This window comes from Oppia nitens, unplaced genomic scaffold (assembly GCF_028296485.1).
Source record: "Oppia nitens isolate AA-2021 unplaced genomic scaffold, nextdenovo-longstitch-racon4-pilon3 scaffold33_pilon_pilon_pilon, whole genome shotgun sequence".
NCBI lineage: Eukaryota > Metazoa > Arthropoda > Arachnida > Sarcoptiformes > Oppiidae > Oppia > Oppia nitens.
The window spans coordinates 534,783-549,307 of NW_026533214.1; the positions used below are offsets into that span (position 1 = coordinate 534,783).

General features: G+C 23.8%; 2 protein-coding genes across 2 annotated transcripts; one reads left to right on the top strand and one right to left on the bottom strand.

The window, feature by feature from the left end:
• The first annotated feature begins 5,408 nt into the window (after nucleotides 1–5,408).
• LOC128956856 (uncharacterized) lies at nucleotides 5,409–6,607 on the top strand. The gene is made up of 2 exons (XM_054302568.1): nucleotides 5,409–5,992; nucleotides 6,089–6,607. The coding sequence occupies exons 1-2, from the start codon at nucleotides 5,813–5,815 to the stop codon at nucleotides 6,605–6,607; spliced, it is 699 nt and encodes a 232-aa protein (XP_054158543.1). The 5' UTR covers nucleotides 5,409–5,812.
• Nucleotides 6,608–8,532: 1,925 nt separating this feature from the next.
• On the bottom strand, nucleotides 8,533–12,867 carry LOC128956916 (fatty acid-binding protein-like). The gene is made up of 4 exons (XM_054302633.1): nucleotides 12,779–12,867; nucleotides 8,953–9,202; nucleotides 8,741–8,842; nucleotides 8,533–8,620 (listed from the first exon to the last, which is right to left on the bottom strand). Exons 1-4 carry the CDS (start codon nucleotides 12,817–12,819, stop codon nucleotides 8,570–8,572), a joined length of 444 nt encoding a protein of 147 aa, XP_054158608.1. The 5' UTR covers nucleotides 12,820–12,867; the 3' UTR covers nucleotides 8,533–8,569.
• Between the last annotated feature and the right edge of the window lie 1,658 nt (nucleotides 12,868–14,525).

Consider the following 14,525-nt stretch of genomic DNA (forward strand, 5'->3'; position numbering starts at 1 on the left):
GCGAACCGGGCGGTGTACTGGGCAATATACATAGATAAGCATCAGTGGGCGTAAAATTAAAACTATAATAACCGGGTGGCCGTTCATTGAAACCCATTGAAAACGATTTGAATTGTTGAAATTGTTTTAGACATTGACCAGTAGTTAATGAATAGGCATTGGCGTATTGCAAACGTACGGGCGTTTCCGATGGTGTCGATGATGTCTTTTCATGATGACCCCCATACCTATCTAAACTACCACTCCATCGACCCCAACCGGCAAATTCCAGTATCCGATTGGCTACCGATAGCCCTGGTCTGGGCAAACATATACTGTTGACTTTAAATTGATCATGATCAATTTGATAATCTATTTGTTGAACTGTTTCAACCAATGCCAGATCATTTAAATGATTATTAACTTTATCATATTTTTCATGTATAAATACATTTGCAACATCTAAGTGAATAGCATTTTCATTATCGTATTTTAATAGACTGTTTGTACCATAAATTATTGAAAAATTTTGTTTCGGTTGATAAACACTATTAATTGTATTACCGTTTGTTCTATCAATATATATATAATATAATATTAGTTATGTATACAGTATTAAACAATTATATATTAAATTACTTAATAGTTTTTTTTATTACTTAACTAGCTAAATTTTTATTAATTTATTTGAATATAAACTAAACTAATTTTTTTTATGTTTTTTTTTTGTATTAAAGTAAATATATTTACACGCAATGGGCAGCTGTTATAATAAAATGTTGATTAATAATAGCACCACCACAAAAACTATCAAATCTTTTATTATTATTATTATTATTATCTTTTTTATACAATGATACCATCCAAGGAAATTGATATTGTTTGGCCTCCAAACCATAGTGTACTCTATATACAGTATATAAATATCAGGGGGTTAAGCAATGGGGGGTAAAAGCAAATTACCTAAAATAGTGTTTTTAGAATTTGACCCCCCCCCTTCTAGACTATTGTTGGTAAAATGTTGAAAATTGTTAAAAAAAATTGTTACTTAAAAAAAGAGAAATTTATTGATTATAAAAATAAATAAAATCACATAAAACTGATCTAATAATAACATTATTTTAATACAGTATATATATCAGGGTTAAACAATGGGGGGTAAAAGCAAATTACCTCACCTAAAATAGAGATTTTTTTTAGAATTTGACCCCCACCCATCTAGACTTTTTGGCAAAATGTAAATAATTAAAAATTGTTATTATATTCAAAAAAAAAAGAGAAATAACCTGTTATTATGTTTTTAAAATTTATATGAATTTATTGATTATAAAAATAAATAAAATCACATAAAAAAACTAAAATCTAAAAATAACATTGGGTCGATGTTATGGGATGGGATCAACTGGACAAAAATATCCATAAAAATTATTATTTTTTAATAATTTGATTGTATTTAAAAAAATTTAATTAATAAAATAAATAAATACCTATTAGTAGTAGTAATAGTTGTATCAAACAGTGTAATACCGCAGTGTTGTTGCGATAATCGGCTAAAATAATTGTAATCCAATGGCTTATTGCATGCATTCAAACATTTTTGATTAGTTGAACACAATTGTTGGCAATTATTATCATTATCTGCTTGTTTAACCATGCTCATTTCATGATCGATTATTATGCTATTAATAATTAATAATAAAAATATTATATTATTATTATATAAATGTAAATATAAATAATAATAATTTGTCATGATAAAATATATTATTTTTTTTTAACAAATCAATTATTATATATCATATATGTTTGCTATGAAAACATAGTTAACTAAATAAAACAATATTTTTATTAAAAAAAAATTAATAAAACAAATTTTATTGCTTATGTTTTTTTAAATCATCAAAAAATAATTAATTATAAACATATGTTATAAAAAAATAATTATTATTTCTTAAATAATTTTTTATAATTAAAATACATTAATAATAATAACATGAATAATAATAATAATGAAAAATTTATATATATATATACTTAGATGATGATGATAATAATAATAATAATAATAACAATAAATAAAAATTTTAGCTAATTTACTGGTATTACAATGATTTGTAAATCAGTTTATTTTAATTTTGATTTTTTTATTTGAGTTCAATAATAACTAATAGTAAATAACAATTTAATACATATATTGCATACCTGTGCAGCAGCAGCAGGTGTGGGTGCTATAATTCAAATCTATTTTATCCTATACTATCCATATATATATATATATACAGTATATATATAATAGTCGCGATCATCAATACGTGTATCAATAGATAAGTGCGAAACACGTACTGGTATTGCTGTGTATTGGCCGCTAGTATTCAACTAAACTATTGGTATTATATAATAGTAATTACTTTTTTTTTGCTATATAGCTTAGTTAGCAAAATGTTTTTGATAAAAATAATTATATTATATATATAAATTTATATAAATATATATATATATATATATTAGCCATTAATTTTAATTAATAATAGATTTTATAATTCTAACTAATTATTTGAAAACAATGCCAATGTATTTGATTTTAAATTTTTCAATGATCCATTAATCAGCATTAATAATACAATAGAATTCAATAGAAACTATTTATTATTATTATTATTATTATTATTATTATAGATATTTCCGTCAATAAAAGTATTAATTTATTTTTTTTAATAATTATTATTTAAGAGTACTTATATTTTTAAGTTTAATTAGTTTCAGGCATTACTTAAGACAGGAAATAAAAAAACTGTAATTTTAAGCCAAAAATAATAATAATAATAATAAATTTATACCGTATATTCACGCATATAACCCCACCCGTAGCAATTAAGGAGCTATCAATGTGAAACTATCGAACAAATAACTATAAGATAAAGCCAATTGAATTCCATATTGATTTACAAATTGGATAATTGAATTACACTATTGAAAAATTTTGAATTTATTTTTTTAAAAAAATTTATATTACATTGAACCCCGAATTTTTTCTACCCCAAGACTTCATATATACATATTTATATATATATATATATATATAATAGTCCTAGTGGTGGTATATGTAAGATACAGGTCGTTGATCAAAATGTTAATTTTTAAATTTTAAATACAAAAAAATATATATATAAGGGGTGTGCTATATGCGGTATATATACGGTAATTAAAATAAAAACAACTACTTGCGTCAATAAACCAGATGGACAAATTTAAATATCAGATAGAATTTAAATATAATTTAAATTTTCGAAATATATATCGAAATAAAAAAATTTATTTTTTTGTAATTTTTTAATTAAAATTAACAAATATTATCCATAGAATTGACGTCAATTAGAGGCCGGTATATAAATTATATATATATATATATATATATACAGTATATACTGTATATTAATTTATATACTGGTCTCAGATTCTGACGTCAATTCAATGATAATATTTATTAATTTTAATTAAAAAAAATTTTTTTTTTTTTAATAATTTCGATACAATTAAACAGAGTATAAGATATATATATAAGCCGGTAGTGAATGTGTCAAATCAAATCACTTTTTTTATTATATTTTAAAATAAATATATAATAAAAATTCAATCAAACAAACAAACAGAAAAAGTGGAAAATTTTATTTCTGATCAACAATGAATCGATTTGTTAAAGTTTTAATTGTTTCAATGATAAGTGTTGTTATCATTGGTTTTCGTAAGTATTTTTTTGTTTTGTTGTGTTATTTATTTATTTTTAAAAAAATTAATTTTAATTATTATTTTTTTAATAAATTAAAATTATAGTATCAACCATTGTTCAAGCTGTACCTGAACCTAAACCACTAGAATTGGAGGGAGACCCATTTCGATAAATTACAGCCTCAAAAAAAAATTTAATTAATTAATTATAAAACAGCTTTAAGTAATTTTTTTTATTAAAACAAAAACATATTATATAAATATAATTAGAATCAAAAAAAATTTTTTATTATTATTTTTATCTTATCAACAAAAAAATGTATTAATTTTAAACCAAAAATAAATAATTATAGAAATCATACTTTTGTTACAAAATACTTGTGTTGTTTTTTTAACAATGATATTGATGTTATATACTATATATATATATAATTTATACAAAAATTTATATACAGTAATAATTGTATATATATAAAGTAGAGGTTAGGTTAGGGTAGTGTTCGGTTAGTGTTCGGTTAGTGTTCGGTTAGGGGGGGGGCCGTCAAAAAAACCGTAAGGGTTTCGGTTTCATAGAGACGGATCCGGTACCCAATAGAACGGTTCGGTTTTAGAGACGGTTTTAGAGTCTGGCCTTCACTACTGGACACTACTTCTACCAGTTTTAACAATTGTTTTGTTTTGTAATTCAATTTTTTTAACCGTCAAATCCAAATGTATTTCCATTGAAAACATATAGTAATTATACTCCAGTTTCTCAATGGTATCAATACTGTCGCCGTCGTCCCAGAAAAAATCGCCGACAGCTCTGCCCGACTGATCGAGTAATACCAAACAGATTAATACCTCCTTCCCGAACGGTTCGGTTATTAACGTGATTAGGTTCCAAACTAATTGGTAGTATATAACCGCCCCCGTAGATGGACAGGTATCATACCTATGATCATCGATAACTACATAACCCGGTTTCGATTGATTTAGATTTAAATCATACCATACAGTGTTAGTGTCGGGTAAGTAGGCATTGACTTGTTTTTTTTGTCCCTAATTTATGAGATAATTATTTAGATAACTACCAGTGCTCTAGACTAATACATATCTCATAGAGAAACGGTGAGACCATTACTGCCGGTTCAAACTATAAACTTTTGAAATCAAATGAATAATAATTTTTAAGGTATTTATTAAAACAAATTAAAATTTTTTAAATAACTTTATTAATAAATTTTTTATTATTTATTTAAATCTTTAATAAATATTGAGTAATTTAATCACAAAAAATTATTATTATTATTAATTTTAAGTATTTTAATTTAAATAAGTAAACTTTAAATAAAAAATTTAAATATGTAAATTTTATTAATGTATAATTTTTTGTTGTTGAAAATAAATTTTTATTATAATAGATATACATTTTAAATATATTAACTTATTTTAAATAAATAATAATAATATTTGATTTATTTATTTATTAATAATGATATCTGTATTGTATTATATATTTTTATTATATCTAAATTTGTTTTTAAAACCAAAAATCAAAAAAAAAAATTTATCCTTGGTACAATTTTTTTTTAAATAAAAAAATAAGTTATATATATATATTATTATCATAGATGGCAATACAGTACTGCAGTCAAACAAATATTATATAATATTAAATAATAACAATAATGTGATACTACTGTACGTTTCAAATATTCAAATTTTTTAGGCATACATTTAGTGCTCTGGCATTACATACATACAGTACAGTACACTATAACTCTCAATACAAAACACCAGTTTATCTATCAATATATATAATAATAATAATAATATTTAATCAATCAATCAATCAATTGAATTGATTGTGTGTTTTGTTTTTATTTTTTTGTTTTTATTTTTTTTGTTTGTGTTATTTAATTGATTAACAAGTAATCAAAAAACACGGTTAGGACTACACACACACACACCACATGTCCGGCCATTGGATACGACTGTCCCGACAACAACAACAACGACAACAGCATTGGCGCCGGCAGTGAAAGAGAGAGAGAGACTGAGTGGCCAACAATAGTTAGACCGCCGATAGACACACGTGTGTCTCACTATTAATACCGAAACAACAATGAATAACAACACCCGCCGGACAAGTGGTGGCCACCAATTGTTGGTCGCATCGGCCGTATTGGTTGTATTGTTGGCCTTGGCCGACATCGCCGCCGGTCAGCCACCGCCGCCGCCGTCGACACAACTATCTCTATCGGAACTGTTTTCCTTCGAGAAGTTGGCCCAATACTCGAGTCTGGTCAGTAAACACACACCTCCCGCGGTGCTTAACTATCGGTGCTATATCTATATCAATACCTATATCTAACTGTCCTATCAATCGCACAATCAATAGGCGTCATGTTTTGCCGTATTTCACGAAGACTTTGCCTATTGTAATCGGGAAGCCGAAAAACGTGGCCGCAAATATCTGGACGGTATGGACGAAAATTCTGAATGGGTACGTCGGGTCAAATGTTGCGGTACATGGAAACTAAGGGACTGTTGGGTAAAGTTTGCCCGTCAAAAGTGTACCGCCGATCAAGTTAAACAAGTTAGCCGATTGCCGTATACTTTTATGAAAAATTTGGAGACAACTTGCGGCGACTATCCGGACGGCAGCGACCGCTGTCGGCTGCCTGTCTGGGCAATAGCATCGGCTGCATTGGTCGGCCTATTGCTATTGGCTGTAGCCGTGTTTTTTGCTGTTCGCTGCTATCGGCGCCGCCGACGACTACAAGGACGTGGCAAACAACACTCGGCTTCGGCACCGAACTATCCGTCCGCTGCCATCACTGCTAACGCTGTCGCAACCGCTGCCGAGGAGGAGAAGCTCAAAACTAACGATATGGACAGCGGTAATCATTCGGTTTGAGTGAGTGACCAGTTTTTTTATCGGGTGAAAAAAACTGGCCACTAATTTGTTCCGACAGCTAATCTATATATATATATATATCTCAATAGATAGAGAGTGTTGAGAGTCTATTATAATCTCTTTAATTATTATTAATTAATTAATTAATTAATTTTTTTTGTGGGTCTAATTGTTATTTAATTTAGCGAATTGATTGCAAACTTATTATTATTATTATTTATCATATGATTCGTAGACTTCATTTTTTTTATAATTTTATTTTTAGATAATTAATTAATTTTATTGCAATTTTATTATTAATTTTTTTTGTCTATACTTTTACTTTTTCTCGGGTGCCAAAAGATATGAGATTTTTTTTTATATAATCTTATTTATATTAAACATTAATTATAGTTATTATTAGTTAACAAAAATATTATTATTTTATTAATAATTAGTATATAAAAAAAAAATTAGTTGCAATTTAATTAATCGTTTAACTAATTGTTATGAATTATTATTATTATATGACTTATAATACTATAAATTTTTTGTGTGAATATTTTTTTTTAAAAAAACTAAATAATTAATTCAAACAATTAATTTGCTCAAACATTTGACATATATATAGCTATAAATTGTGACATCAATTGTGACTTAATTTAATTGATAGCAAAATTTTTTTTATAATACTTTACACAAACACACATTGAAATTATAATAAATAAGCTAACGATAAGAATTAATTAACTAAATAATTTTTTTTAGCTATTTTTTTAATACTTAAAAAACTACATTTAATTACATGATTGCCATATTTACTATATATATATATAGTAAACATAGATTTTAAATGCCAAAAAAAACCCTTTAAAAAAATTTTACTACAAAAATGTACTTAAAAATTAATTATATGAATATATATATATATATATATATATATATTGCAAACATTTTTTTTATCTATTGTAATACATTATTAATACACTGTTAAATAATAATAAGTACCGGTAGTTATAATACATTAATATTTTATTTTTTAAATTATTATTTATAATTACATTATTATATTTATGACGTGTGTGTGTATAATGTGTGATAATGTGCTCACAATTTATTTTTATTATATTATATATTTTTATGATATCATATTTATTATTATTATTATATTATTATCAAAACTATCACTTATTTTATTTTGTGTGTGAATTTCAAGAGCTCTTCAATTGAAAATTGAAAACTGATTTTTTTTAAATATATATTTTTTTTATTATTTCAAATCATATCCATATAAATATATAAATAAATATATTATATATATATTTATTTAGTATATAACAACTTTTTTTATTAGATAAATAAATATATTTTTTCATATAATCGCAATTTTTATGATATGTTTTTTTTATCAATTATTATAATAATAATAATTAATTACTTATTTTTTTTAATAATACAGTTATCTCTCAGTTAATATTTTTATACTGTATTTTGTTTTTATACATTTACACTGGTGTTAAAAAAGAAATTATTTTTTATATATATATATTTAAATATGAAATATAATATTTATTATATAACAAAACAACAAATATTTTTTAAAAATAATTATTGTAACTATTATTATAATAATGTGTAATAATAGATAAATAAGCCATGACTTTTTTTTAAATATTGATATTAATAAATAAATAAATATTTTTATTCATAATTATTAATATAATTATTTATTTAAGAAAAATTTCTATAAGAAAAACAATTAATTAAATATTTAAAAAAATAATATTTATTTTATTTATTTATTTATTTATTTTAAAAAATGAAATAACAATTATATAAAAAAAATATTTTGATTATAAAAAAATAATTAATTATTGATATATTATATAAATATATATTTATTTATTTTTTTAATAATATAAAAAACTACTAATAATAATAATATTAATTTAATTTTTTAATTATATATTAAATCCATAAATATTAGAGACGTTTATAGACCCGGACACAGACCACACCGTTGGCCGTCGATGTCTATAATAATAATTAAATCAAAAAATATTAACACACATACACAGGTGCCTAATAAACAAAAACTACCGGTGCCTGTGGACTACCGGCCACAGACCACCCGATTAATTAACTACTACTTACCACTGTTAGTACGTCGCCGTTAAACTCTCTGACATACTTGACCTCTTTGCCATTGTCTACCTGTGTTTGGATCAGTTTATTGCCATCGAGTGTCATCACCGACTAAATAAAAAAAAGACAACCACAAAAAAAATCAGACAACTGTCCACCCACACCCACCCCTATCAATAATAAACTTTATGGGGGGAAGGGGGTATGGTATACAAACATACCTTAACTTTTTTCCCGTCCAGCCGTTCCTCTTCAAACTCTTGGCCCAAAGTAAAGGTTACCGACGATGTCTTTATGGATGTAATGGTTTTGAATGTAAACGAATCGCCGTCGCGGCTGATCTCGACCGTCGGCGATGCAGTTCCGGCCATCTTTCGCATCATAAAATTGATGCCCAATTCTTTCAAGAAGTTATCAAAATTGTCACTTTTATCCAATTTCCATTTGCCAGCAAATTCAGCCATTGCTCTACTATTTTTTTGTGGTGATAGTTTGGATGTAGAAGTGGAAGAATATTTAATTAATAAAACAGGTTTTTTTTAGTGGTAAGAGTGAGAGAAGTGATTGTCTTTTTTGCTGTTTTTTTCAACGATATATATATGCGATATATTTCTAACGCCTCTCTTATCGGACTCTTGACAATGACAAGAGAGAGTCAGAGAGAGAGAGAGAGAGAGTCAGAGAGAGAGAGTGGTTATCAGTGACTCTAAAGTCCATGACTTGTCTAAAGTCTTTTGCAATTAAATGAAATAAAAATTGAAATATTCTCTCTCTCTCTCTCTCTCTCTCTCTCTCTCTCTCTCTCTCTCTCTCTCTGTCTCTCTCTTATGAAACTATGACCTTTGAATGGACGCAAAAAAATCGTGTTTCTGATGAATGGACTCTGAGATCTCCGGGATTTTATTTTTTTAGTAAATCAAATAATATTACAGTATATTATCATTGAATTGGATTCAAGCCAAACATACTGTAGTTTTTTTTATTAAATACATTTTTTTACGGACAGTTAGATATCAAATGTTAGGAAGGGGTGACAGTCCAACAGTCAGTTCCGGCTCTCAGTTTTTTTAAAAAACGGACTGTACTATCCATGTATTGCTTATTAGCAATTACTTAATACTTTAAAAAAAAAAACTATATTTATTATAATTATTGCTAATTATAGTCACATGACTTGACTTTTGACTGGACAGTTGTCTGGAAACAGTAGTATTAGTAGTTTTCATTTATTTTATATTGAACAGGTAGATACAGGTAAAACTAACGCAAACAATATAAGAAGGCGGTCAATCGATCTTGAGCGGCGTATTTTTTGAATAACTTTTAAACGGTTAGAGATAATTTAATTCTGTAAAATACATTTAAGAATATCATATCGACCACACTTAATATACACGAAATCACAAAACTAGGATGACCAGATATACAAAATATCGGGACAAACGTAAGACACTATGCTACAGGTCAAACTACAACAGACTAATTTTTTATGACAATGTAAATTTGTAGTCAAGAAATAATAGTTTAATATAAAAAAAGAATCATCAAAATCGGATTGGTACTTTTATTTTTATACCTTGTTAAATTTGTCATAAATCACATTGTATAAAATTGTCTAAAATAAAATTGACGTTATTTGTAAATATTATATACTTATTAAATGAAGATTTTCATGTAATCACTAAATCTAAAAATAAAATTTTAATATGTCGACTAGTTTTCGAAATAATCGACTCAATATAAATTATAATATCAAATTACAATAGTGTGATTTATATTGAAAGTCGATTATTTCGAAAACTAGTCGACATAATAAAATTTTGTTTTTAGAAATAATAATATAATTGAAAATTTAATCTTCTAAATATATAATAGTCATAAATAAGGTCAATTTTATTTTAGACAATTTTATACAATGTGATTTATGACAAATTGAACAAGGTATAAAAATAAAAGTACCAATCCGATTTTGATGATTCTTTTTTATATTAAACTATTATTTCTTGACTACAAATTTACATTGTCATAATAAATTAGTCTGTTGTAGTTTGACCTGTAGCATAGTGTCTTGCGTTGGTCCCGATATTTTGTATATCTGGTCATCCTAGTTTTGTGATTTCGTATATATTAAGTGTGGTCGATATGATATTCTTAAATGTATTTTACAGAAATAAATTATCTCTAACTGTTTAAAAGTTATTCAAAAAATACGCCGCTCAAGATCGATTGACCGCCTTCTTATATACCGGTATAGTATATTATATTACATATATATAGCATTATACAAAAAAAAATTAGTTTATTTTTTTTGGTTAATTATATATATTTTTTTCTAAATGAGTTTATTGAATGTATTCAATGACTATCACAAAAAAAAATTTATTTATTTATTATTATTATTATTATTACTAATGTTTTGTTAAAGTCATTACTATTAAATATAAACAATTATTATTATTATTATTATTATGATAATTATGACTTTTACTTTTAATATAAAAACATAAACTCATAATTAATATTATTTTTTTTTGATTAAATATTTTTAAAAAAATAATTAAGAGTCTAGAGATTGGCTTTAAATGTAGTCTAAATTTTTTAGTCTAAAATTAATTATTAAATTAATAGTATAACTATTTTTTTCAAAAATATATATCAAGTTAACAAGTTTAAATAAAAATTAACTTATCTAGATTTTTTTTAAATTATTAAATTTTTTATAAATTTAACTAGTTTAAAAAAATAATTATAATCATAGTATCTGTATTATTATTACTGATTGTTCATGTACATTTTATTTATTTTTTTAAATTATCATTTAATATGTAATATGAACTGAACTTTAACATTTTAACAATATTTTTTTTTTTGTTTTAAAAATATATATATATTAAATAATCGCATATAATTTTATCATATAATTATTACAATCAAGTATTACATTACATAATAGTTGGAGACAATACACACTCAAACAAAAAAATTATTGACAACTAATTGGATGTGTATTCAATATATATACAGTAGTAGTAGTAGTAGTAATTAAATACAGTATTTATTGGAAATATATATTAATATATGATATAATAAATATATATATGATATTGAATTAAATATTGAATTTTGAGACAAAAAAATATATATATAATAATAATAATAATAATAATAATACAGTGTATATAGTATACAATGTGTGATTAATACATAAATAATTTATATACAATTTAAATACATTATAACTACAGTATAATATTTAATATCAACAAAAAAAATAAATGATAAGATTGTCAATTGAATTTTGAAACTCTATATAAACTTTAAATATATATATACAGTATATATATATATATTTGCTTTTGAATACATATTTTAGTACATTTAGAGATTATATTTGATTATATTTTTAATACTCTCTAATTTGATAATATTGTATATATTATCTATTAATATTTATATGTTATATAATTTATTAACAGATTATATATATATATAAAACTTTTCCGATATTTTAGAGAGAGAGAGAGAGAGAGAGAGAGAGAGAGAGAGAGAGAGAGAGAGGACTTTGGACATTAAAATTTAATATTATATTAGATATATACTGTATATATATATATAAATTAATACTAAAATTTATAGATACTATTACATTAATATTTTGTTGTTGTTAGTAGTTATTAGAGGAAAAAAATAATAATATTTTAGCGACAATTTTAACAATATATTAGTGTAATGTATATATATATATGATATAATGTGAAAACAAATACAGTATCAAATTTTATCATTAAATTAATAATAATGTGTTATAATTTGTTTATAATTAAAATCTATATACAGTATATATATTGAGAGAGAGATTTAAATTATAAACAAATTATAACATTATTATTAATTTAATTTAAAAATTTAACGATAAAATTTGATACTATATATATATATATATATATATATATATATATATATATATATGTGATATAATAGTTATCATTAAACACTACAAACTAATTAGGTATCACTAGTACTAGTAGTAGTAGTAATACTCCATACCTGACGGCATCACTGATTGTTTGCGCAAAAACTTTGAACATATTATTATTAGTTGTTTTACACAATTAATTAATTACTTTATTTTTTGTTGTTGTTGTTGTTGTTGTTGATAGGCTATGAATAAATAAAATTGATGTTTTTTTTATTTTTTTTAAAAAATAGTTGAATGGATGGATGGCTGGCTCAGGTAGTTGTTGTTGTATATATATATGAATATATTTTGGTCGCCACAACACAACACACACACATATATAACTTATACCCAACAAAACATGATATTTACAGTATATTATACTACAGTATAGTATATATCATATGAACAAAATTTTGTTATTGAAACTGTCTGTCTGTCTGTATGTATGTATGTATGTATGTATGTATGTATGTATGTATGTATGTATGTATGTATGTATGTATGTATGTATGTATGTATGTATGTATGTATGTATGTATGTATGTATGTATGTATGTATGTATGTATGTATGTATGTATGTATGTATGTATGTATGTATGTATGTGTGTGTGTGTGTGTGTGTGTGTGTGTATGTATGTATGTATGTATGTATGTATGTATGTATGTATGTATGTATGTATGTATGTATGTATGGATGATACAGCACAGGGAGTATTTTAGTTGAGAGGGGAGAGAGAGAGAGAGAGAGAGARAGAGAGAGAGAGAGAGAGAGAGAGAGAGATAGAGAGAGATAGAGAGAGGAATAGGGAAAGGGATGATTGAAATGTTTGTATATATGTCTGTATTTTCAAAAAAAATTTTTTTCAATAGAGTGATAGTAATGTGTGTTTATAACATACCGTACCGTAAATATACAGTATATTTGGTATTATTATTAAGTGGTTTTTCAGCATTTTGTATATATATATAAAATTATTATTATTATTATTATTAATATTTATTATTAATTAATTTTTTTTATTATATTATATATATATATATAAACTTTATATTTATACACTGTATGTATGTATACTGTTGGAGGTCATAGTTTTTTTTATATATAATATTATTATTATTTAAAAATTAAAATTACTTTTTATTTTATTAAATTATTTTTGTTTTGGTTTGTTTGTTGAATAGTATAGCCATTTGTCAATAAAATTTAATGTTTTTTTTAAAAGAAAAATTATTGATTATTATTATTATACTACCTGTACGTACATATCATATATATATATATATATATTTGTATGTAATGTAATATATTTGTTGGTATTTGTAATGTAATGTAATGACACTGAAATATAAGCAGCACTTATAATATCAAATAATAATAATAATAATTTAATTGCAATAACTTGTTAGATAAAAATTTTATATTACTTGTAGTTTTTTTTTAATAAATAATTATTATTTTAAACTTTTATTTGTTTGTTTATTTATTTTTTTAAGCAATTTAAATTAAAATGGGAATTTTCCCAATTTATATTTTCCCTGTAATATACATTAGATTTTTACTTTAAACTAAATAAAATAATAATAAATTTTATCATATAATTTTATATAGTGACTAAATATAAATCAAATTAAACCTGTAATTAATATATAATTTGGGTTATAATTAACTAGCTAAATATTGAAATTTTTAACTTGCTTAATATTATTATACCTATAATATTATACAGTAATATAGTCAATAACTTTGTATAAAATAATTTTTTAATTATTATTAAATTAATATTATTTTATATAAATAATAATTTTATATTTATGGCAATACTAGCAAATTT